General features: G+C 40.7%; 1 protein-coding gene across 5 annotated transcripts in view; it reads left to right on the top strand.

Annotated features, from left to right (window-relative positions):
- CEP104 (centrosomal protein 104) overlaps nt 1-25,970 on the top strand; it is a 54,186-nt gene that overhangs the window by 13,150 nt on the left and 15,066 nt on the right. For 2 of the 5 annotated variants that reach the window (XM_038376337.2, XM_043499934.1), the window contains exons 2-12: nt 3,081-3,207; nt 4,387-4,560; nt 5,765-5,903; nt 11,529-11,591; nt 12,230-12,306; nt 14,356-14,524; nt 14,759-14,917; nt 15,725-15,955; nt 17,274-17,477; nt 18,142-18,309; nt 22,147-22,320. In XM_038376337.2, the coding sequence (XP_038232265.1) occupies nt 3,095-3,207; nt 4,387-4,560; nt 5,765-5,903; nt 11,529-11,591; nt 12,230-12,306; nt 14,356-14,524; nt 14,759-14,917; nt 15,725-15,955; nt 17,274-17,477; nt 18,142-18,309; nt 22,147-22,320 (1,671 nt within the window). In that variant the 5' untranslated portion in view covers nt 3,081-3,094. Of the gene's footprint in view, nt 1-3,075; nt 3,213-4,386; nt 4,561-5,764; nt 5,904-11,528; nt 11,592-12,229; nt 12,307-14,355; nt 14,525-14,758; nt 14,918-15,724; nt 15,956-17,273; nt 17,478-18,141; nt 18,310-22,146; nt 22,321-25,970 lie in introns of all 5 variants that reach the window. The other 3 variants (XM_043499933.1, XM_043499935.1, XM_038376340.2) reach the window with 3 other exon arrangements.

Here is a 25,970-nt window from a genome sequence, read left to right as displayed (position 1 = left end):
AGGAACGAGAAAGTGTCATATAAGTATCAGATAAAAAAGAAAAGGAGTACTTATGGCACCTTAGAGACTAACAAATTTATTAGAGCATAAGCTTTCGTGAGCTACAGCTCACTTCATCGCATGCATCCGATGAAGTGAGCTGTAGCTCACGAAAGCTTATGCTCAAATAAATTTGTTAGTCTCTAAGGTGCCACAAGTACTCCTTTTCTCTTTTCATAAAGTCAATGATTGTCATGATTTGAATTATTCACTGGGCACCATATGTGTGCTCAGCACTCTTCAGAAAATCCAGACCCTGAGCCAATGCATATAAAATGTGTAAATCTGGATAAGATGGCTCAGATATTTAAGTATGAGGTTGTACAGTTATTGACCACACGTTATCACATGTTCACTGTGATGTTTATAGCTCTGAGTGGAGGCACTTACGGCAATAGAAGTTTTACTTGATTAAGGACTAGAAGATTTGACCCTCCAACTTTCTTTCTAAAGGAAGAGCTGCCCAGAGCTCCTGTGCCTGTTTATTTTCCTTTCCTGCCTGCAGTTGCCCTGATATACCTCAGAAGTCTGTTTTTTTTCTCAACTTTAAAATATGGAATTTTCTTGGTGTTTGGTTTTAAATATTCTCCTGTGAGAACTGCAACACAATTGCTGTAGTGTTGTGTTTAAGAGCTTTCTGAAAAGTAACTAGCTTTTAAACAGAAGTAAGCAGTGTTGCCAACTCTTATTATTTTTGTCATGTGTCTTATGATGATTGTTTTCCTTAAAGCTCCAGCTCCTGGAGTCAGGTGGCTATGTGATGATTTTAGCCTTCGTTCTTAAAGAAAAATGAAGTTTTTAGTCCTCCTGGCTGTGGAGAAAGCTTCAAACTGTGACACTAGTGCACCCTAATATCTCAAAAAGCAGAAGGCAAAAAAAAAGAATCCCAATTCTGTTATTTTGACATAATCTCATGATTTTAAAGCCAATCTCATGATTTTTGTGGAGTCTGATTCATCATTTTTGAACATTTGGGATTGGCAATACTGTGAAAGTGTCAGCTTCACTCCTGTTTAAGATTAGTTTCTAGTCTATTATTTATAGTGAGATAACGCCTCTAGAGCCCCAGGCAGGTGCAGTATAAACTCAGGGGGCCTTGCCCTAGTAGGATGTTTCCAAAGTTAAATGATCTACTCCAAGCTTGATGAACTTCAAAAAAGTGATAGAAAGTAATCTAGATATTTCTGCAATTGTTTCAATTGTTGTATTCAAGAGTTAATAACAAAGAATATACATTAAAATTTTAAACCTAACCAGTGTTCCTTAAGTGATTTTGATGCAAGATGTGAGAACATGTTAGTATTAAAGCTAAGTGAGTAATATTTATTAAATCCTTTATTTATATATGAATTAGATACAGTGCTCCTATTTTGAAGTCATCTGCAAAAAAACAAAAAAAACCTAGAGTTTTCAGGTGCCTAAGTAGCCCTTGGAATCACAATTAAAGTTGCCCCCCCACTTACCGAAATCTGAAATGGCACCCCTGTGCCCTGTCCCAGGGTCACTGAGAGTTGAGGGGGCTCGAGGAGTGCAGGCTCAGAGAATGTGAGAAATGGGAAAGTGCATGTGCTGTATTAATACTTGCCACTGGTTGCTGTGCACAAAACATGATGAGGTGGCCTAGAAGCTTAGCAAAACTGAATTTCCTCCCAAGAGAACCATTTTAACACATGCAAGTGGATAACAGTAATGGGTGTACAGGGCAGCCCACAAGATAATGTGTTCTGTGGTGTTAAAGCCTGCTCCAGTCACCAGTACCAGTGGTCTGGTTGAATTCTGTTTAATATTTTTTGTGGTAGGCTCACAAACTCCCAGGATTTTGCATGTATCTCATTTTAATCTAATCATGATACATTTTATTTACTTTGTCAGATGTTATAGACCATTTATGTTAGTTTTCAAAACAGAGTGCAACTCATGACAAACCAGCTTGTGAGAGTTTAAAACGAGGTGATGAATTTTGAGGCAGATGCTGATGAAAACTGAAAGTGTTCTACTAGAAGGGAGCATTTCTTTTACAAAGTTCATGAACTTTACAGGAGAAGGGAGCTCGTCATCCCTTCCTGCCGCCTACTTTTTGAGTGAAACTACCATGTGCTCAGTTTTCAAAGATAACTTAATACATTACTTCTTAGTTATTTTGTTGCCAATTAACCTGTTTGCAGACCATTCTAAGTGCGGGAATGATGGATATGTTTTACAGACATTATAGGAAAGCAGGTGTTACATGTTAGCTCTGTATCCTTTCACTGTGAAATGAGTTCAGTTTTATAAGATCACTAACCAGAATCACTAACCAGGAGGCTGTTCTTTGATCAGAGAGATCCATGCACTTTTTTGTGCTTTTGCCTCATGAGCAACTGAGTTATGTAGAGTGTTGTGATATCAGAGGTATTTCGGTAAATCTACTTTTCTCACTTACCAGTTCCATTTATTACATAAGAACAGCCACACTGAGTCAGACCAATGGTCCATCAAGTCCAGTGTCCTGTCTTCTGACAGTGACCGTTGCCAGATGCTTTAGAGGGAATGATCAGAATAGAGCAATTTATTGACTGATCCATCCCTTGTTGTCCAGTCCCAGCTTCTAGCAGTCAGAGTTTAGGGACATCCAAAGCATGGGGTTGCATTCCTAACCATCTTGGCTAATAGTACAAAGTTCCCTCTGAGTTTGGAAGTTTTTATTGGCTTTATTAAACAATGCTTGTAAAGTTAGCTAAAACTAATACCTTTAATATTAATGAGGTTTGATAGGATTTAGATTAAGAATCTGATGTGCTAGTATTTATTCAAGAAAGTTCCCATGAAAGTCAACAGTCATTTTGTCTAAGTGAGCTATAGCTCGTGAAAGCTTATGCTCAAATAAATTTGTTAGTCTCTAAGGTGCCACAAGTACTCCTTTTCTTTTTGCGAATACAGACTAACACGGCTGCTACTCTGAAATTTGTCTAAGTAGAGACTGCCGGAGTGGGTTGTACTTATTTAGTTGTAGCTTTTATAAAATGGATTAACTTAATTTTAAAAAGTCATTGTTTTATCAGCTCAACTGTGCAGAATGCCACACAAAATTGGATTTGTAGTTATCAGTTCATCGGGACATGAAGATGGCTTCAGTGCAAAAGAACTGATGGTTCATGCACCAACAGTCAATGGATGGAGATCACCAAGGTACTGTAAGTGAAAGAGTTATTTATATTAAGGATGCATTGAAGTGTCTCTAAAATATGAGATATAAGTAATTCACAGGGAAATAATTCTACCCTGGGTATCTGATTACATCAAAAAATAAGAAATCTAAGATAGAAAATCATGATTTTGCATAATTGCCTCTCATTCAAGATCTCAAAGAGTTTGACAAAATCCAGCCCCAGTCCTGTGAACTGCTCCAGGCAGACTCCTGTGTCCACGTGAGACCCCATCAAAATCAGCGCCCTGGTTCTGTCTGCCCAAAGCAGATTGCAGGATGAGGGACCTCACTGATTGTGAGAACTATGGACCAAGTTCTTTAGTTGCCTTTCATCCCAGACAGCTCTTGTCCCCCAAAACTCCAGAGTGTTCTTAAAAGGGATACCATTAACTTGAAACAAGTCAATTTAAAAAAAAAAAGTGATTTTGGGCACTACATCTGCCTCTGAGTCTTCCTGCCAATTTTTGTGGTTTTACAATCACTTGCTTTCTCTTAATTTTTTTTTTTATTATTATTATTTTTTTAATGCTTTTCTCTCCACTTCTATTGTGTGACAGGCCCACAGCCCACACATCCAGCAGGGGGCCATGTCTATACATACTGCTGTTAAATAAACAAAGTACATTGAAAAAAGAGCCTCTTCCCCCCCCCCCCCCCAAAAAAAAAAACTTGCTATAGTGATGTTAGCAGGGCTGCACATTTTGGTGTGCCTGGGCAAGATCTGAAACCGAGGGCCCCCACCCTGCTAAAAAAGTTACCACTGAGGGAAGGTGAGGAATTGGAGAGTGAGCCCCACTACACTCAGCCCGCAGCAGGAGCTTGGCTCCTGTGTCACAGGGCTGGGCCTGGCTCCCTAGTCTGAGCTTTCCAACCTATTACATGGAGTTGCAGAGCCATTGAGGTTTGATCTGGCTGACCTTCTATTGTGAGTGGCACTATGACCCTGCATGCCAGGCAACAATATCACTTGGTTTTAGGAGCCCTCTCAAACAAGGCACCTGGGCAAGCTGTCCCTCCTCCCCCCATCCTTCCCAGCATGGCTCTGAATGTTAGGGGCTACTTGTAGCAATAAGAGAGAAACCATTTTTAGACAAAATGTGATTCAAGTTGGCAATAACTCCTTTAAGAAGATGACTATTGAAAATTTTCTTTACTTTCAGACTCTGCCAGTATCCACAAGAAATCGTCCTTCAGATGGTGGAGAGATGTCGAGTTCGAAAGCTGCAATTACTCGCTCACCAGTATATGATTTCAAGCAAAATTGAGTTCTACATTAGTGAAAATCTGCCTGAGTACTTTGCACCGTATCAGTCAGAGAGGTTTCGCAGACTGGGGTAAGTCAAAAGGTGCTAAATGATAGTGTCACTTTAATCAGAAAGGTAAGATTGGGGAAGGGAGTGGTATGTTAGTCATGGGTAAAATGTTGACGTGATGTTAAGGAAATAGGGAAGGGAAATTCTGTCCCGCAGTTGCATCTGTGGAATGCTATAGTAATAAAGTTGAAGTCGCTCGAATTGTATGGGTGCAACTGAAGACAAAATTTTTCCCCGGACTTTCAGAACACACATGACAGCTGCATTCTTTTCTGTGTTTTTATTAAACATGGATATAGACATCTTACTAGACTTATTGACCAATATCTCTCAGTACACAAGCTGACATGTCATCTTTTTAAATATGCATGTGGAGCAGGCACAGTTGTCGAAAGAAGAAAAATCTATAAAAAAACAGTATATATTAAGTCCTGTGTTGTTATTACTTATTTGTATTGTGGTAGCACTTAGAAGCCCTAGTTGTAAGCCTCACTGTGCTAGATGCCATACAAACACATGACAAAAATATGATCTGTGTCCCAAAGACCTTATACTCTAAGTACATGATTTCAATTTTAATATCTTCAGATAGAAAAATCCTTTTTATTGCAGTTTTAAAGGGATGGTGGTTGCCATAACTTCAGGTGGTTTTATGCATCTCTGTTCTCTGGTATTCTATTAATAGTTGAGCATATTTAACACACCAACTCTTTTAATACCTAGGCCCCAGGGCTGCAATTGTGTCCATATGTGTGGCTGCCAGAGTAGAACCCCAAGGGTTCACTTACATGTTTTCTCAATGCGGGCTCAGGGCTTTGGGGCTTATTCTACTGAAGTGATATAGGAAGTGATCCAAAGCCCTTGGAAGTCAGTGTCAAAACTTCTGTTTCAGAGTAGCAGCCATGTTAGAAGGAGCACTCAGCATCCAATGAAGTGAGCTGTAGCTCACGAAAGCTTATGCTCAAATAAATGTTAGTCTCTAAGGTGCCACAAGTACTCCTTTACTTTTTGCGAAAACTTCTGTTGATTTCAGTGCACTTTGAATTAAGACTGTAGAATGCTTTTTTAAAAAGAGAAATGGCATTCTTTAGTTCAGTTCTCAATACCATTTTAAAACTTATCAAAATACTAATTTGAATGGATTTTCTATATTAACAAAATATATTTTACTTATTTGTGCATGTTTTTACACATTCCATCTGCCTAATCAATTTTCTTTCTACAGTTATGTCTCTCTCTCAGACAATGAGAAGACTGGGTACAAAGCACGGGAGCTGAAGTCAGTCTACGTGGATGCAGTAGGACAGTATCTAAAACTCACTTTCCATAAAAATTACATCAATAGATACAACTTGTACAGTCAGGTAAGATTAATTAAAATGGTGACTTGATGCTTTAGACAATATTGCAGTTGTCCAAGACTGCCGTAGCAAAATGCTGCCTTGATTTATAAAACTAAAATTGCCAGTGGGAAGTTGTTGTGAATGAGTAATTTTCAGAAAAATGTCAATTAAAAGTCTGGTGTCTCTTTTTTTTTTAATGTGCAAATTATTAGCTTCAATTAGCTTCCATATATAGGATTCTAAAGATTTCTATACTACACTTAAGACATTTGGATATAATCATGAGAGCTTTCATTTGGCACATTTTCATCCAAGCACTGCATTGTATATTAAGAGTGTAGATAATATGTGAAGGTAAAAGTTCTCTTGCTGGCTGCTCTTCTATCAGATTGGCCAGAAGTGGTATTCAGTGTATCCAGAACAGATTAATCAAGTGTGCAGTTCTATGCTGTTTTTCATTTTGAGCTCTGAGTGCTTATTGTATAATACAACCAAAACAATTAAGTAGTTACACTGCACATCTATCCAAAATGAAAGAAGCTGAGAATCACCCTCTCTAACTTTGCATACTTATGCTGTGTATAAATCAGACTTATGTCTACACTACGAAATTAGGTCGAATTTATAGAAGTCGTTTTTTTAGAAATCATTTTTATATAGTTGATTGTGTGTCCCCCCACACAAAATGCTCTAAGTGCATTAAGTGCATTAACTCAGCGGAGTGCTTCCACAGTACCAAGGCTAGCGTCGACTTGAGGAGTGTTGCACTGTGGGTAGCTATCCCACAGTTTCCGCAGTCTCCGCTGTGCATTGGAATTCTGGGTTGAGATCCCAATGCCTGATAGGGCAAAAAACATTGTCACGGGCGGTTCTGGGTACATGTCATCAGACCCTCCCTCCCTCTGTGAAAGCAACGGCAGACAATCATTTTGCGCCTTTTTTCCTGAGTTACCTGTGCAGATGCCATAACACAGCAAGCATGGAGCCCGCTCAGCTCACTGTCACCGTATGTCTCCTGGGTGCTGGCAGACGCGGTACTGCATTGCTACAGGGCAGCAGCAACCCATTGCCTTGTGACAGCAGACAGTACAATAGGCTTGAAAACCATCCTCATCATGTTCGAGGTGCTCCTGGCCACCTCTGTAAGGTCAGTCAAGAGCGCCTGGGCAGATATGGATGCAGGGACTAAATTAGGAGTGACTCGACCAGGTCATTCTCTTTAGTCCTGCAGGCATTGTACCATCTTATGGTGAGCAGGCAGGAGATGTGGATGGCTAGCAGTCCTATTGTACCACCTTCTGCCGGGCAGGCAGGAGATGAGGATGGGTAGCAGTCCTATTGCACCATCTTCTGCCAACCAGCCAGGAGATGTGGATGGCTTGCAGTCCTTCTGCACCGTCTGCTGCTAGCCAAAGATATAAGAGATAGATGGAGTGGATTAAACAAGAAATAGACCAGATTTGTTTTGTATTCATTTGCTCCACACACACACCCCCCCCGTGAAGTCCTGCCTGAAATACCAGAGGGAGGGATAGCTTAGTGGGTTGAGCATTGGCCTGCTAAACCCAGGGTTTTGAGTTCAGTCCTTGAGGGGGCCATTCTGTGTGACAGTTGTTTTTGTTTCTCCTTGATGTAAAGCCACCCCCTTTGTTGATATTAATTCCCTGTTAGCCAACTCTGTAAGCCATGTCATCAGTCGCCCCTCCCTCCGTCAGGGCAACAGCAGACAATCGTTCCGCACCTTTTTTCTGTGCAGACGCCATACCACGGCAAGCATGGAGCCCGCTCAGATCACTTTGGCAATTAGGAGCACATTAAACACCACGCGCATTATCCAGCAGTATATGCGGCACCAGAACCTGGCAAAGCAAAACCAGGTGAGTAGGCAACGTCAGCGCGGTGACGAGAGTGATGAGGACATGGACACAGACTTCTCTCAAAGCACGGGCCCCGGCAATGCGGGCATCATGGTGCTAATGGGGCAGGTTCATGCCGTGGAACACCAATTCTGGGCCTGGGAAACAAGCACAAATAGGTGGGACGGCATAGTGATGCAGGTCTGGGACAATTCCCAGTGGCTGCGAAACTTTCGCATGTGTAAGGGCACTTTCATGGAACTTTGTGACTTGCTTTCCCCTCCCCTGAGGCGCAAGAATACCAAGATGAGAGCAGCCCTCACAGTTGAGAAGCGAGTGGCAATAGCCCTGTGGAAGCTTGCAACGCCAGATAGCTACCGATCAGTCGGGAATCAATTTGGAGTGGGCAAATCTACTGTGGGGGCTGCTGTGATGCAAGTAGCCAACGCAATCAAAGATCTGCTGATATCAAGGGTAGTGACCCTGGGAAATGTGCAGGTCATAGTGGATGGCTTTGCTGCAATGGGATTCCCTAATTGTGATGTCGCGATAGACGGAACCCATATCCCTATCTTGGCACCGGAGCAGCAAGCCGGCGAGTACATAAACCGCAAGGGGTACTTTTCAATAGTGCTGCAAGCACTGGTGGATCACAAGGGACGTTTCACCAACATCAACGTGGGATGGCCGGGAAAGGTACATGACGCTCGCATCTTCAGGAACTCTGGTCTGTTTCAAAAGCTGCAGGAAGGGACTTTCTTCCCAGACCAGAAAATAACCATTGGGGATGTTGAAATGCCTATAGTTATTCTTGGGGACCCAGCCTACCCCTTAATGCTATGGCTCATGAAGCCATACATAGGCAGCCTGGAGAGTAGTCAGGAGCTGTTCAACTACAGGCTAAGCAAGTGCAGAATGGTGGTACAATGTGCATTTGGACGTTTAAAAGCGTGCTGGCACAGTTTACTGACTCGCTCAGACCTCAGCGAAACCAATATTCCCACTGTTATTACTGCTTGCTGTGCGCTCCACAATATCTGTGAGAGTAAGGGGGAGACGTTTATGGCGGGGTGGGAGGTTGAGGCATAATGGCCTGGCCGCTGATTATGAGCAGCCAGACACCAAGGCAATTAGAAGAGCACAGGAGGGCATGGTGCACATCAGAGAAGCTTTGAAAACCAGTTTCATGACTGGCCAAGCTACAGTGTGAAAGTTCTGTTTCTCCTTGATGAAACCCTCCGCCCCTTGGTTCACTCTACTTCCCTGTAAGCTAACCACCCTCCCCTCCTCCCTTCGATCACTGCTTGCAGAGGCAATAAAGTCATTGTTGCTTCACATTCATGCATTCTTTATTCATCACACAAATAGGGGGATAATTGCCAAGGTAGCCCAGGAGGGGTGGCGGAGGAGGGAAGGACAAGGCCACACAGCACTTTAAAAGTTTAAAACTTTAAAATTTACTGAATGCCAGCCTTCTGTTACTTGGGCAATCCTCTGGGGTGGAGTGGCTGGGTGGTCGGAGGCCCCCCCCACCACGTTCTTGGGCATCTGGGTGAGGAGGCTATGGAACTTGGGGAGGAGGGCGGTTGGTTACACAGGGACTGTGCTCCAGCTGCCTTTCCTGCAGCTCAACCTTACACTGGAGCGTATTAGTTTGATTCTCCAGCAGCCTCAGCATTGAATCCTGCCTCCTCTCATCACGCTGCCGCCACCTTTCAGCTTCAGCCCTCTCTTCAGCCTGCCACTTACTCTCCTCAGCCCGCCACCTCTCCTCCCGGTGATTTTGTGCTTTCCTGCACTCTGACATTGTCTGCCTCCACACATTCGTCTGTGCTCTGTCAGTGTGGGAGGACAGCATGAGCTCAGAGAACATTTCATCATAAGTGCATTTTTTTCGCCTTCTAATCTTCACTAGCCTCTGGGAAGGAGAAGATCCTGTGATCCTTGAAACAAAAAAAGGGACAGTGGTATTTAAAAAGACACATTTTATAGAACAATGGGTACACTCTTTCATGGTAAACTTTGCTGTTAACGTTACATACATAGCACATGTGCTTTCGTTCCAAGGTTGCATTTTGCTTCCCCCCACCACATGGCTAGCCCCTCACCTCTCCCCGTGGCTAACAGCGGGGAATGTTTCTGTTCAGCCACAGGGAAACAGCCCAGCAGGAACTGGCACCTCTGAATGTCCCCTTAAGAACAGCACCTATTTCAACCAGGTGACCATGAATTATATCAAGCTCCTGAGGATAACACAGAGAGATAAAGAACAGATGTTGTTTGAATGCCAGCAAACACACTGCAATGCTTTGATCTACAATGATTCCCGAGTACGTGCTACTGGCCTAGTGTGGTAAAGTGTCCTACCATGGTGGATGGAATAAGGCTGCCCTCCCCAGAAACCTTTTGCAAAGGCTTTGGGAGTACATCCAGGATAGCTGCAAATGCCAGGCAAATTAATCATTAAAAATGCTTGCTTTTAAACCATGTATACTATTTTAAAAGGTACACTCACCAGAGGTCCCTTCTCCGCCTGGTGGGTCTGGGAGGCAGCCTTGGGTGGGTTCGGGGGGTACTGGCTCCAGGTCCAGGGTGAGAAACAGTTCCTGGCTGTTGGGAAAATGGTTTCTCCACTTGCTTGCTGTGAGCTATCTACAACTTCATCATCATCATCTTCCTCATCCCCAAAACCTGATTCCATGTTGCCACCATCTCCATTGAAGGAGTCAAACAACACGGCTGGGGTGGTGGTGGCTGAACCCCCTAAAATGGCATGCATCTCATCATAGAAGCAGCATGTTTGGGGTTCTGACCCGGAGCGGCCATTAGCCTCTCTGGTTTTCTGGTAGGCTTGCCTCAGCTCCTTAAGTTTCACGCGGCATTGCTTCAGGTCCCTTTATGGCCTCTGTCCTTCATGCCCTGGGAGATTTTGACAAATGCTTTGACATTTCAAAAACTGGAACGGAGTTCTGATTGCGTGGATTCCTTTCCCCATACAGCGATCAGATCCCGTACCTCCTGTTCAGTCCATACTGGAGCTCTCTTGCAATTCTGGGACTCCATCATGGTCACTTCTGCTGATGAGCTCTGCACTCACCTGCAGCTTGCCACGCTGGCCAAACAGGAGATTGAAATTCAAATGTTCGCGGGCCTTTTCCTGTCTACCTGGTCAGTGCATCTGAGTTGAGAGTGCTGTCCAGAGAGGTCACAATGGAGCACTCTGGGATAGCTCCCGGAGGCCAATACCATCTAATTGCATCTACAGTACCCCAAATTCAACCCAGCAAGGCCGATTTCAGCGCTAATCCCCTTGTCAGGGGTGGAGTAAGGAAATCGATTTTAAGAGCCCTTTAAGTCGAAAAAAAGGGCTTTGTCGTGTGGACAGGTGCAGAGTTAAATCGATTTAACGCTGCTAAATTCGACGTCAACTCCTAGTGTAGACCAGGGATTATGGCCCTAAAAGGGGAGTAGCGGACCACTACACCATGTTGTTTCCAGCGAAGTTACCTTTAGCTAATTTAATAACAAATTTTTGAACTTACGCATCTTACGCTTACAATGAGCTCTTGCCTATGTATGTTTGGGTGCATAGGGCCCATAGACTGTATGAATTTAAGTAATTCACTCCTAGATAATTTTCAGAAAGTGATAAAAATTCTTTAGAGGTGCCAGCACAAGCTGTGTAATGGCTCAATGCATGTTATATAATGACGTTGTTCCAGTCTTCATAAAATGCAAGTAAAGTAATAGTGGTCTTGTATATCTGTATTTCTTTTTAATTCTATCTTAGGTTGCTCTGGTAGCAATAAATATAATTGGGGAACCTGCAGACTACAGCAATGACAGCAATAACGTAAGTATATAAAGTAGATTATGGAAGAAAGTTTCCATCTCAAACATAAACTGTCCTTTGAATGTTGCTACACATACTTAATAATGATGTCCTTCACCTAATGTAGGGTGCCTTTTGATTTTTGTTGTTGTTACATTAGTGTTGTTTAAACAGAGCTGTCATGCACTTATTTTCTGGTTTTTGGTTGATTGTTTCTTTTTAATGTAATTTTGAAAAGAAATTCCCTTGGAAGAAGTAAACCAAAATAGCATAACGGAACTGAGTATGTTTGGAACAAATGCTGTTGTTCTCTTATAGTACAGTAAATATAAATGATAGTTTTATTTTAAATCTTACTGTGTAATTTGCATATAAGAGAATAGTTTTGCCATGTTTACTTTTACTGTTGTGCTAAACAAAACTAGTATTTTGTCAGAGATGTAGTAAAAACTCTACTAACACTGTGAGACCTTTTTATATATGTGAGTTTGTTTGAAGATGCTGTTAATTCAACTTAATTATTTAAGTCTAAAAATAGAGGCATATAGAAAAAGGCATGACATGATGTCTCACATTTAATTTTAATTGTTTGAATCTATAGTTTCTATCCTGTTCACAAAAAAAATTGGTGACATTTCATTAACCTTTTTCTTTCAAAGTCTTCAAGAGAGAAGTTGATTGACCATTACCTTGGGAACAATCTAGATGACCTAACCTTAGATGGAACATACCTTCGGTAAGATTTCTCTGCTGAGATTTGGATCAGAGGAGTTAATAAAACTAGTGACCCGATGAGCTATAACTAAAAACAATTTTACGTGCCAGAACTTTGTCATTTCCAAGCTGTGAATTGTGCTGATTATTGTTGAACTTCAGCACTTAATTATGCTTAATGAATTAACAGAGTGCAGTCACATTCTGTTGGGTCTTATTTCTTCATCAGCTACCCTTGTGTCTTATTTCTCAGAAACGTTGTTCCTTGAATGCAAAATTTGAACCCAAGCAGTTATTACAGAATTGATAGCACTAGCTATTCTTCTTGGCGTCTTGTGAACCAGCCCAGTTTTAACTACCATTCATCCTATTTTCCTCTTTAACATTTACAGTGTGGTTGCCATAACAACATGTATGCTGGCTGTCAGGGATTCAACCAGTGGCGGCACTGCAAATTTGTCCAGTGGTAGTTCTTTTATCAGGTGACAGATGAGGAGAGTAGTTTGGCTAACAGACTAGACTATACTCTCCAGAAGCTAGCTAGATCTCTGAGTCTTACTGAGTTACTCTCCTACCGATAATATTGTCATAGCAAACAGCCATGTCAGAGAGCTTGTGTTTCTCAGTTAGGCTTTTTAGGCTGCATAATTATATGGCCCACATATTTCAAACCTCTACAAAAGCCATACAAATTGTGCCTACAGAAGCCCTCTTTTGGGCATGCAGATCAAGTAACTGACTCAGTTTGTATGCCAGTAAATGTGCAGTTACTTGATTTACACACACGTTGGTTTTTGCATGTGTTGGCGGTATATGAACAATCTGTGTCCATTGCATAAGATTTTGATATTTTGGCCTACAATACTTCCTGCTTGTTCTGATCAAATTGATCCAATCTTAGCATTATTTGTTCAGAATAATCAGCAGATTATTGAATTACCTGTATGACAACTAGAGGTCATATCATTGCATGCCTAGTACACAAAAACACTCAATCAGAATAACACAATATTTTAGTTTTCAGGAATTTTATATTTCTGGATCTTTTTTCTTTGTTCATTTTAAAAATGTTAGCATCTCACTTAAAAGAAGAGAGTGTTACTCTCAGTTATAAATTCATATATTTTTAAGATCAGAAGGAACCATTGTGATCATCTAGGATTGTAGTCTGAACTGTATAACACAGACCTTACAGAAATTACTGGGTGAAATGCTATCAAACCCTTATTTTATGGTTGGGTTAGAGAATATATTTTGAGAAAGACATCCAATTGTCATTTAAAGACTTAAATGATGGAGAATCTACCATGTTCCTTGATAAGATGTTATAGTGGTTAATTTCCCTTGTAAGTAGAAGGCATTTTCTTTTGAATAAAAGACAATTTTCTGTGGTCACTGACAAATTGTTTACTTACTAAAATCGCTGCCGTCATAGCAACATAGACTAGTGCTAGAGGCAGCATTTTCCAGTTTATCGGATTTGGAGGAAGAAACACTTCAAATTGGATCTGGGCTGGGAGGAAGAGGTGTTGGTGAATGATGGAAATAACAAGAGTATAATAATTAGCTATTTAGTACTTTAAATCTTCAAAGCAGCGTATGAACATTACAACAGACATCTGTTCTTCTTCCTTAGAAAATCTCAATGACCAGAGTCTTGAGGAACTCTTTCATTTACACAGAAATGTGATAATTTAATCATATAGATGTCACTGAAAACAACAGATCACATCAAAGTCTCGTTAGTGATAGGTCTAGAACATTGAGTAAGGGGATAACATATCCACTAAACTTCTGTGTAGAGTAAAATGGAAAATATACATTTGCTTAAATGTTATTGAACCCAACAGAAGAAATAACACTTACAAGAGCTAAACTTGTATTTCAAAGTAAAACAGGAAAAATGTGACTTCGATGAGCCATTTAAAGTAAGTGAGATCCACAGTATACTGAAGAATGAGAAAAAAATAATTGTCATCTTAATATATATTAATCTTCTCACAGCAAAAAGAGAAGGAATATATGTAGCTGGTGCTTCAGATTAACCTAAAAAATATATATATTTCTCCAGAAAACCTGACTCTATTTCACCACTGGATGATTTGGCTTTCGATATGTACCAGGATCCGGAAGTTGCTCAGATAATTCGTAAACTGGATGAGAAAAAGCATGAAGCTGTCCATCATGAACGTTATGACTATGCCAAGAAACTCAAACAAGCTATTGCTGATTTGCAAAAGGTACTGTTTAATGACTGTCATGTCACAAATCCATGAGTTTTTAATTTGTCCATAAGATGGTCTTCAATCTTTGCAGTAAAATGCATTTTTGGTGGCTGCAGGTGACCCCTCTGGTGTTTTTAAAAATAACAAATGAAGAGTCAGACAATTGAATTTTACAGGCTGGAATTCTATATACATTTAAAAGAATGTGATTTCCAGCAACCTTAATGACACAAAAGCACCATTTTTCAGGTTGGGGAACGACTCGGGCGGTATGAGGTAGAAAAGCGCTGTGCTGTAGAGAAGGAAGATTATGATCTTGCTAAACAGAAGAAACAGCAGATGGAAGAGTACCGCCTGAAGGTGTATCAGCAACTGGAGCTGCACAACCTTCTGGATCCAGAGCTGATGGTAGGGATCACTAGTCATAATATAAAAATAAACACATGGTGGCTTGACTCAGAAGGCTTTATCATGTGGTATTATATGTATCTGAGAAGCTAAAATAAACTCAAGGGATAGGACTCATTAGATAATTGTCATAGAGTATTTTTGTTAAATCTTTATTTTTTTTACTTGGATTGTTAGTTGCTCATATAGCATCAGACGTTGGCTTTCTCTGCTGTTGATCTGTACTCATCTAGTTTTTCCAGCCATATACACTTAGTGGTCTATAAATAATAATGAAAAGGCACTAACAATCACAATTACACTAGATATACTCACGTCTTTTGTCTAATTTAAAGGCCATCCAGCATAGAGTCACAGATTTTCAAGGATAAAAGAGGCCATTAGATCACTTAGTCTGACCTAAACATAACCAAGACATGTGGCTTTCTCATATTACTAAGCACCTCTTGTTGTTGCTAACATACATGCATAAAGGGCTTCTGGTGGCTTGACTGCAAATCACAGGAGTTCAAAATGAGGACATACCACAACCCCAAGGGGTATTATAGCTTGGAAAGCTATTGGGAAAGCATTATTTGCCAATTAGGTGAGGCTCCTTATAATCTGTTGTCTTCTCCCTTGTGTTGCTTTGCTGTTATGCCAGACACCTGCATTTAGAGCCACGATTTCCACTAATTTTTATAAGTGACGTTTTGTTTGTACAAAAGCAGCTGATATAGTAGTGGTGACTGAGCTTCACTTTCAGCATTTTAGTTTGAAGCCATGTCTGGAAATCTAATTGTACAAAATTGCCCTTTCTTGTCTCAGATCCGAAGACCTCCTGAATTTCCCCTTGAGCCTATGGTTTATTCAGTTAGCCCTCGGCAAAAGAAACCCATGCAGTCACCCCAGCATGAAAAAACAGAAGCACAGAAGACTGAGCCTTTGCCACAAGAAAAGCCACCTGAGACAACTTCTCCTGAGCCCATTGTCCCTGACCACTCCACTTCTCCTGTAGCCCAGCCACCAGCCTCTGTAGAGGGTTTTCCAAAGATAAATGTAAGTGATCTTGTTTATCTGAGTCTTCTCTGCTTCTCTGATTGGAGGCCTCCCACATTTGCAAGAGATTGTCATATAATCATGTCTAGCCAAAAGTCACCTTTCTTGGCCATTTCTATAGGAATCTACCAAAGAAAATTATTTTCTTAATACATTGAGCTTCCTTTAGAAATATGATCATCTTTTGGTTATGCTGATGTCTCATATGGCATCAGAGGTTGGCTTCCTCTGCTGTTAATCTGTGTTCATCTAGTAGTAATGATGTTTGTGTGAGACCCTTGAAAGCCTTTACAAACATTCATGAAGATGAGTTAAGTAAGATTAGACCCAATTTACGAATAGGGAAACTGACGTAAAGAGAGATTAAGTGACTTGTCTGAGATCACACTGCTGATTCACTTTAGAGCTGGGCTACAACTCAGCCGGTTCCTCTAATGATCTGATAACACTCCTCTTTTAAAAATGATCATGTGTGATTCTAGGCTCAGGGCCAAAACAGCAGCAAAGAATATGCTAGAATGAGACTGAAGAACACAGTAATGGCTTGATGTCACATGCACCATGAGGAAAAGTAATCCAGGCAGTAATTGTAATAAAATTCTTGGAACCAGAAACACTAAAACTATGTCTATACTGCAGTTAAAAACCCTAATCTGGCCAATGCCAGCTGACTCGGGCTCACAGGGCTGTAGCTACAGGGCTGTTTCATTGCAGTATAGACATCCAGGCTCAGGCTGGAGCCCAGACTCTAGGATCCTGTGAGGTGGGATGGCCTGGTGCTCAGACTACAACCTGAGCTGGAATATCTGTACTGCAGTTAAACAGCCTCTTAGCCTAAGCCCAAGTCAGATGCACCCTCCAGCTCTAGATGTCTAATTGCAGTGCAGACATAACCAATAAGGCCAGTCCAACTTCCTCTGAAGCCAGTGGAGACTCCCATTGACTTCAGTAGGAGTTGGATTGGACCCTAAGAGCAGCAATAATCTCTTTACAGCACATTGGAGTAAAATAATGTAACTGTTTGCGTTGTCTTCATATCTGGAGAGTGGCTATAAATGGAATTCCATAATGTTTTTATCTTATCTGCTTAATGTCATATAAAATATATCCTTACTTCTGACTTCCATTCTGAAAGCACTGTTGCCATGGTAACAGGATGATTAAAAAAATGAAAACTTCCAAACCTGCATTTAAAATGCAGGAGATACAACTCTGGAGAAAAGTCTGGGTGGATTGTGTTGAAATGAATCAAAGTAGTGATGGAACAATATCAGATCTGAGTCACAATTAGAATTACTTTCCTTATCTTCTCCCTTAGGTTGAATTTTTGCCTTATGATGAGAGACCTCTTCCAGCTATTCGTAAGCAGCATGAGGATGGATTTGCCTACCTTGAGCCAGAGATGAATGAAGAAGATATCAGTGATACTCCAAGAAGTGGCATCACTGGGGAACCAGAACCATTAACTGAGAAAGCGCTGAGGGAGGCCAGCCCTGCCACTGAAGTTTTCGGAGAGGCCTTGGTAAAGACCAGAAAAATAAACCACTTCACATTTATAATCCAGATCTTAGTCATTTTAGAATTCACTTTGTGAACAAAAGCATGATGAGATAATGGCTTCATATATGTAATGATTAAATAGAACTGCAAATCTAAAGTTTGGTATTGCTATAACTAGTGTTAAAATCAGGTACCTATTTTCAGCATTTACATGGCTACCTAACTTTCGGTTGCTAATGAGCTGATTACATATTATCAGAGGAATCTATTATATATAGATAAATTCGTGTAGATTTAGTTCATCCATTTTCAAGAGTGAGATAAGAAGACGTTTACAGATTATCTGCTTTAGAATTTGTCCTCTGATGGAAGTTTCACTGCTAGTGCCACAGTGAATGGTGCTTTGTCGGTAGATACATAGTTGCCAAAATCTGGGTTAGTTTGTTGAGGTTAAAGTATTAATCCCATTTCCTTTGGTATAAAGTCTCATTTTACCTTTAAGCAATTTTATAGGAGGGATTTTCAAGAATGCAAAAGAAGTAAGATGCCTCAGTCCCATTGAAAGTAAATGGGATTTGGGCGCCTAATTTCCATTTTGCCTTTGCAAATCTCTTCCTATGTCACACTAAATTATGCATTGAGTTGCCAGTATTAGCCATTTTAACAGTAATCTTGCTCTGTATCAGGTTGCAGGAGCATATTCCAAGACTTGGTCGTATCGAGAAGATGCATTGCTTGCTATATATAAAAAGCTGATGGAAATCTCTGCCAGCACATCTAAGGATGATTTAAAGAATATGCTTAGAGCTGCTGTCTTTCTTATAAGAAGAGCCATAAAAGACATAGTGTCTTCAGTGAGTAATACTGTTTCATAATAAAAATATCCTCATTGACACTCCAGTCCTGCACAGCCTTGTGCAAGGTTATACTCACATGGAACAAGCTTCAGGATCAGGGCCTAGTAAATGAAGGCTTTTAGTTGAGAAAATAATGGTAATTTAATAATAATAAATATCTGAATAGCCTACACTCTAAAAGGGAATGCTGTTATATTAACTTTGGCTTTGAATTATAGGTGCAATTTTACAAAAATGTGAGTTCATGCAGCTTTTTAATTGCTGCAGAATTTAGGGAACTGCATAATATACAGAGGTAAATAGTTTATAAAATGTGAGCATCTTGAGTTGTCTGTATATTGCATACCACTAAGAATACTGACAGTGCTCAATAAATAAGTTTTTTGTGAAACTTTTATACAGAACTTAAATGCTATAGTAGAAAGAGAAACTTGGGTTATTTAGCAAATAACATATTTTATGGGTAAGGCTCCATGTTTGTCACGGATTCCGTGACTTTCCGTGGCCTCTGTGACTTCTGCAGCAGCCAGAGCGCCTGGCCCAGGGGCTGCCTGAGCAGCTCAGGGTACACCAGCCTCTCCTGGGGCAGTCTCAGGCCCTCCCACCCCTAGCAGCAGGAGTTTGGGTGTGGGAGGGCTGGGGGTTAGGATGTGGGACGGTACTTACCTAGTCGGGGGGAGGCTCCCCAGAAGGGCGACAAAAACTCCCCTCCCTCAGCTCCTAGCTCCACACGCTGCTTCTGCCTGCAAGTACCACCCCTGCAGCTCCCATTGGCCATGGTTCCCAGCCAATGGGAGCTGCAGAACCAGGGCTTGGGACAGAGCGGAGGCAGCACGTGGAACTAGGAGCTGGGATCACCACTTCTCAGGAGCCAGGTAGTGAGCCTGCCCCAGCCCCACCAATCCCCTCTCCCCAAGCCCCCGTGGCGCTCCCAGGGCCATCCTCCCAAGCTGACCCCTTCCTAAATTTTAGTCAGGGGTATATAATAGAAGTCATGGACAGGTCACAGGCCGTGAATTTTTGTTTACTGCCCGTAACCTATCCATGTCTTTTACTAAATATACCGTGACTAAAATGTAGCCTTATTTATGGGTAATTTACCCTGTAATTATCCGCTGTGCTCCACAAAACATGAATGAAAGCTGAGAATCCTAAAATTCATCTTAAATTTAACAATTTAATTCTATAAAATACCCAAAGAACAAGTAACAGTTAAATTTGCATAGCAGAAGTTTCAGAGTAGCAGCTGTGTTAATCTGCATTCGCAAAAAGAAAAGGAGTACTTGTGGCACCTTAGAGACTAACAAATTTATTTGAGCATAAGCTTTCATGAGCTACTGCTCACTTCATCGGATGCATTCGGTGGAAAATACAGTGGGGAGATTTATATACACTCACAGAGAACATGAAACAATGGGTTTTATCATACACACTGTAAGGAGAATGATCACTTAAGATGAGCCATCATCAGCAGGAGGGGGGGAAAGTCTTTCATGGTGACAATCAAGGTGGGCCATTTCCAGCAGTTAACAAAAACATCTGAGGAACAGTGGAGGGTGGGGTGGGGGGGGAGAAATAACATGGGGAAATAGTTTTACTTTGTATAATGACCCATCTGCTCCCAGTCTCTATTCAAACCTAAGTTAATTGTATCCAGTTTGAAAATTAATTCCAAATCAGCACTCTCTCATTGGAGTCTGTTTTTGAAGTTTTTTTTGTTGAAGGATAGCCACTCTCAGGTCTGTAATCGGGTGACCGGAGAATTGAAGTGTTCTCCAACTAGTTTTTGAATGTTATAATTCTTGACGTCTGATTTGTGTCCATTTATTCTTTTACATAGAGACTGTCCGGTTTGACCAATGTACATGGCAGAGGGGCATTGCTGGCATGTGATGGCATATATCACATTGGTAGATGTGCAGGTGAACAAGCCTCTTATATTGTGGCTGATGTGATTAGGCCCTATGATGGTGTCCCCTGAATAGATAATGTGGACAGAGTTGGCAACGGGCTTTGTTGCAAGGATAGGTTCCTGGGTTAGTGGTTCTGTTGTGTGGTGTGTGGTTGTTGGTGAGTATTTGCTTCGGGTTGGGGGATGTCTGTAAGCAAGGACTGGCCTGTCTCCCAAGATCTGTGAGAGCGATGGGTCGTCCTTCAGGATAGGTTGTAGATCCTTGATGATGCGTTGGAGAGGTTTTAGTTGGGGGCTGAAGGTGATGGGCTAGTGGCGTTCTGTTATTTTCTTTGTTGGGCCTGTCCTGTAGTAGGTGACTTCTGGGTACTCTTCTGGCTCTGTCAATCTGTTTCTTCACTTCAGCAGGTGGGTATTGTAGTTGTAAGAATGCTTGATAGAGATCTTGTAGGTGTTTGTCTCTGTCTGAGGGGTTGGAGCAAATGCGGTTATATCGTAGCGCTTGGCTGTAGACAATGGATCGTGTGGTGTGATCTGGATGAAAGCTAGAGGCATGTAGGTAGGAATAGCGGTCTGTAGGCTTCCAATATAGGGTGGTGTTTATGTGACCATCACTTATTAGCACCGTAGTGTCCAGGAAGTGGATCTCTTGTGTGGACTGGTCCAGGCTGAGGTTGATGGTGGGATGGAAATTGTTGAAATCCTGGTGGAATTCCTCAAGGGCTTCTTTTCCATGGGTCCAGATGATGAAGATGTCATCAATGTAGCGCAAGTAGAGTAGGGGCATTAGGGGAAGACAGCTGAGGAAGCGTTGTTCTAAGTCATCCGTAAAAATGTTGGCATGCTGTGGGGCCATACGGGTACCCATCACAGTGCCTCTGATTTGAAGGTATACATTGTCCCCAAATGTGAAACAGTTATGGGTGAGGACAAAGTCACAAAGTTCAGCCACCAAGTTAGCCGTGACATTATCGGGGTTACTGTTCCTGATGACTTGTAGTCCATCTTTGTGTGGAATGTTGGTGTAGAGGCTTCTACATCCATAGTGGCTAGGATGGTGTTTTCAGGAAGATCACCGATGGATTCTAGTTTCCTCAGGAAGTCAGTGGTGTCTCGAAGATAGCTGGGAGTGCTGGTAATGTCGGGCCTGAGTAGGGATTCTACATAGGCAGACAATCCTGCTGTCAGGGTGCCAATGCCTGAGATGATGGGGCATCCAGGATTTCCAGGTTTATGGATCTTGGGTAGCAGATAGAATACCCCAGGTCGGGGCTCCAGGGGTGTGTTCGTGCGAATTTGTTCTTGTGCTTTTTCAGGGAGTTTCTTGAGCAAATGCTGTAGTTTCTTTTGGTGTAGTTAAATCAACTTGGTTCTTGCAACAAATAGTTTGTGCAGACTTTTTCAGAATGAATAAAGAAAGCTAGACTATCTGCCTTTACTTGAATATCTGCCTTAATTTAAGTCATTTAATCTAGGGTTGGATAAAATCAAGGCAATATTTTCCACGTTTGTGTAAGCCAAAGTTGAGTAATGGGCTTGAAGAAATAACTACTGATGCAATATGTACTAAAATTGGGCTATACTACTTTTTATAAAGTTGATACAGGGAACAGAAGGGATTGCAGGGGGGTAACTTTTAGTCTCCAGCTAGGCCTTAGGAGATGGGAAAAGCTCAGTTTTTTCAAGAGCTTGCTGGGCTTTATAGAAAATCAGTAGAATATATTGTTTGGGCCTTCACTTGAGGATTTAACTCATATTTTCTAGGGGAAAAAAAACTGAGGTCACTTCCATTACCGTGTTTTCCCTATTGGTAATTCTAGACTTCTGCTGTTTCTGTTAATTCTAGAAAACAAACCGAGTGATATTACGTGGAAATAGGAAATTTTAAAATATTTTTTGTTTTAATAATCTTTTTAACTCAGGTTTTCCAAGCTTCCCTGAAACTTTTGAAAATGATCATCACTCAGTATATACCAAAGCATAAACTAGGTAAATTGGAAACAGCTCATTGTGTGGAAAGAACGCTTCCAAATCTGCTTTCTAGAACAGGCGACTCCTCAACCCGTCTTCGTATTGTGGCTGCCAACTTTATTCAGGTAGGAATGTCATCTGGAAATGCATATTAGATTGACTTTTAAAACAACATTTAACTGTTTTACCCACACATATGACAGACTTAGAATGCCACCAAGACACGGACTGCATGACATCTGTCCAAAATCAAATGTAAAGTTAATATATGAAAATGTAGTAAGATATATTGGCGCTACAGTAATCAGTTTACTGCTGCTGGATTAACCTAAATAAGCTCCATATCATGGTTGTACGTTTTGACACTAAATGTTAATTACCCCTTTTGGTTTGAATGTGATATTTCTGGTAAATACTTCATTACAGATTCCACTATCATATTTTCATGTGGATTGTTCAGGGCCACCAAGGACTTCCAGGCTCCTCGGCTGGCTGCCTCCTGGGCTGCTCAGCTCCCAAGCAGGCAGCCATGGAAGCCAGCTTGCCCTCGGGTCTGGAAGCCTTCCATCCCCAGCCCCAAGAAGGTCTACCCCAAAAGTTGCAAAACTTGGAATCTCCCGCAACTGCTGACTGAAATTGACATTCTTGTCCATTTCACTGCTGTAGCAGTGGCTAAACTGCCAAGAAAGTCAATTTTAGTCAACAGCTGCCCTCTGGAAAGCGTGTTTCTTTTTTTGGAAATGTAATGTGTTGGTGTATGAGAAGCAAAATATTTTTCAGGATTTCCAGTTCACAAGAAATTTCAAAATATTGTGCTGAATTGGAATTAAACCATATTTCAAAATGTTGAAATTTCTTGTGAACTGGAACTCCTGAGATTCATCTTGAACTGCTTGTGAATGCAGGAGACAGAACTCTCACAGGATTTGGACCTAAACTGTGGAATTCACTCACAGAAGAGATAATGACCATGAACCTCACAGTAGTTGGAACTAACTCCATTTGTTTGACTTAGCTTCCTCACAATTACTTTTTCAGCAGCTTGCTCAAATCTACTGGTTGTGGAGTAATCTGCTAGCTTTCAGTCTACTCCTGCAAGAGCAGAATGGACACACAGTTTATTTTGCCTTTTTTTTTATTATTATTATTTATTATGAATTTGAGGGGTACTGCAGTGATAAGAGCTATGAAAGTACCTAGATACTCCTTGACTCCTATTTGTAATATGGTATAATTTTTGATTAAAAGAAAATATATTTACACTCAAACTAATTGTAAAATTATAAATAAACTTACCTGTTCTGTGTCTGAATTTTAGATAATTTTATAGAGCTATTTTAACCTAATTGCAATAAATTATTGCAATCTATTCCTTGTGTGGTGGCAGTGAGCATTTGTGAACAGTTGTTGAAGAAGTACAGACTCTGTTTTCCAGTAAAACTTCAAAGCAGGAACAGTAATTCTGTGTATATGTGTTAATATAATCTCAGGAGGATACTAGGTGAGTCACTGGCTCTGGGTTATTTTATCATTGCATTCATTGAGATTGGGAGAAACAGTTTTTCTTTCACTGCAGACTTGACTCAGATTTTAACAGGGATAGTGTGAGAACTGCTCTGGTTTGTCACTCTAAAGCCAAAGGTGGCTCTTTTTTTTTTAATGAATACCTCTTTGCTCGTGTACACTAGATTCGTAATTGTATACTTGAAAGGAAATGAGGAAGCCATTACTGTTGTAGTTTTGTAGCCAGGACATAGAGTACTTGGCTTTGAAAAGGAGGAAGATGTACTTACTACATTATTGCTAGCAGAAAATAAAGCTTAATAGAACCTAAACAGTAAAACTTAAGAAATATTTAGAGTGACAGTGTAATATTCCTGTAGGATTTTTGTATGACATTTCCCTACAGGAGGTATAAAAGATGGTCAAGCATCCCTTTTCCTATATACACTTAATACCTTTTCCAGTAGGTTTGCTTCTTACTTGAAAAGTGAATGCAGATAATTCATGTGTCCTTTAAGAAATATGAACTAACTTTAAATGAAACATTGCTCCATAGACACTTAAAATCAAACCAATTTATAAAAGAAGCTGTTTCTCTAATGCCACTGCTACCACCACTTCCTCCTTTGGCACAGGGCTCCCACACAGAACAGACACATGAAAGTTTCATAAATTATCCTGTGCAATGCAGACCAATGTTGTTCCTCCATGTGCATCCACTACATATTCTTTTGATCCTAGTGCAAGCTGCTTCACACGTCTCACTTTTCTCCTGTAAGCTGTTACTCTCTCTTTCCTAGCCACTGACAATCATTATTCAGTCAGTTGTGATGACAAGACCAATAGTGGCTTATGGTCTGAGCTATGTTGCAGTAAACCTGTTACAACAGATTCTTCTTTCTGTACAACCTACCTGAACTAATGTCTGGCTGCTTCTCAATTTTTCCCCTTTTTGTCAAGTTTGCTTACAAGAGGACAGAGTGCAGTGATTTCAAAGGAATACTACCTGGCTTCATAGCCTCATGATTTGGTGCCTGTTACTTCCATACTTCTATTGTCACAACTGACTTGGGTGTTTCTTTTAATCTCCTTGTTGTTGGTAGCTCCTTAGACAAGTCAGGAAACCTTAGCTTAAATATACTTTTATCCTTTTTCATGTGACCTTAGCAAATTTAAAGCACAACTATTAAACTAAATGTTATGACTTTTTTTGGTGTTGAAGACAATAATGATGCTTGGCACCACACTGAAAGTAAAAATAAACCAGTGATCCAAATTACAAACATTACTTGAAACGTTAAAAAATTCAAACCAAAATCTTATCTTTGCAATGTGGCATTGAAGAAATGAAATGGGCACAGAAGTTAGTGTAATTTGAACACAAGTGAGACTCCAATTGCATTGACCATGTTTTAGGATTTAGAACTTATGTAGGAATGGAGAACTGTCCTAGAAATATGCATTTCTTTACCCTTCATAAAAGCACAGAAGATATGAAAATGCTAGTCTTCACTGTTCATTAGTGGAAGGAACAAAAATTGATTCATGCATAATAATATTTATTCACCGGGAAAAATAACTGGATTTATTAGTTAAATGTACTCAATGGGTCAGATTCTGATCTGTTATGCTACATACTAAATCAGGAGCTGGTGGATTTAATCCAGGTTTCGTATTGAAATCAGAATCTAGCCTAATAAAACTAAAATGTTAAGTGAAAGTTACTGTATTTTTTTCTACAAACATTAAAATTATCAGTTTTGCACATACAGCTAGAATAGGTACTATCTAGCATTGAAAGGATGGAACAGCAAGCATCTTATGACGACAGAATTCAGCTGTGAGGCTCTTTCCTTAGTAGATCAATAAAATGTGAGGTGGTAGATTTCCTCTGCTAAAGCACTTTCCTGAGATCAGTCTTGAGGCATTATCATCAGACTTCCTCTAGGAAATTTCCTCTCTCCTTCAGATATCTAAAAACAAAAAAAACTTAGTATCCAATTCTGCAGGTCTTGTTCAGATGAGAGATCCCAGTGAAATACATATTTCTCAGCAGATGCAATATTTGCATGTTCTCTATCAATAAAGCTGTTGTCAATAGCAAGACTGACACTTTTTTCTTCTCTTTATGCTGTGTACAGCAGACTGTTTGAAATAATGAATGACCATCTTCCTCTCCTGAAAGGCTTATCTCATTGTAACTAACACAGGACATTCTTGGTTATGAGGTCCTGAATAACATTCGCTTTGCAAAGCGTTTCATCCTGTTTCA

This window comes from Dermochelys coriacea, chromosome 18 (genome assembly GCF_009764565.3).
Source record: "Dermochelys coriacea isolate rDerCor1 chromosome 18, rDerCor1.pri.v4, whole genome shotgun sequence".
NCBI classification, from domain to species: Eukaryota; Metazoa; Chordata; order Testudines; family Dermochelyidae; genus Dermochelys; species Dermochelys coriacea.
Note: the sequence above shows the minus strand (reverse complement) of the source record. Positions and strands in the feature narration are given on the sequence as shown.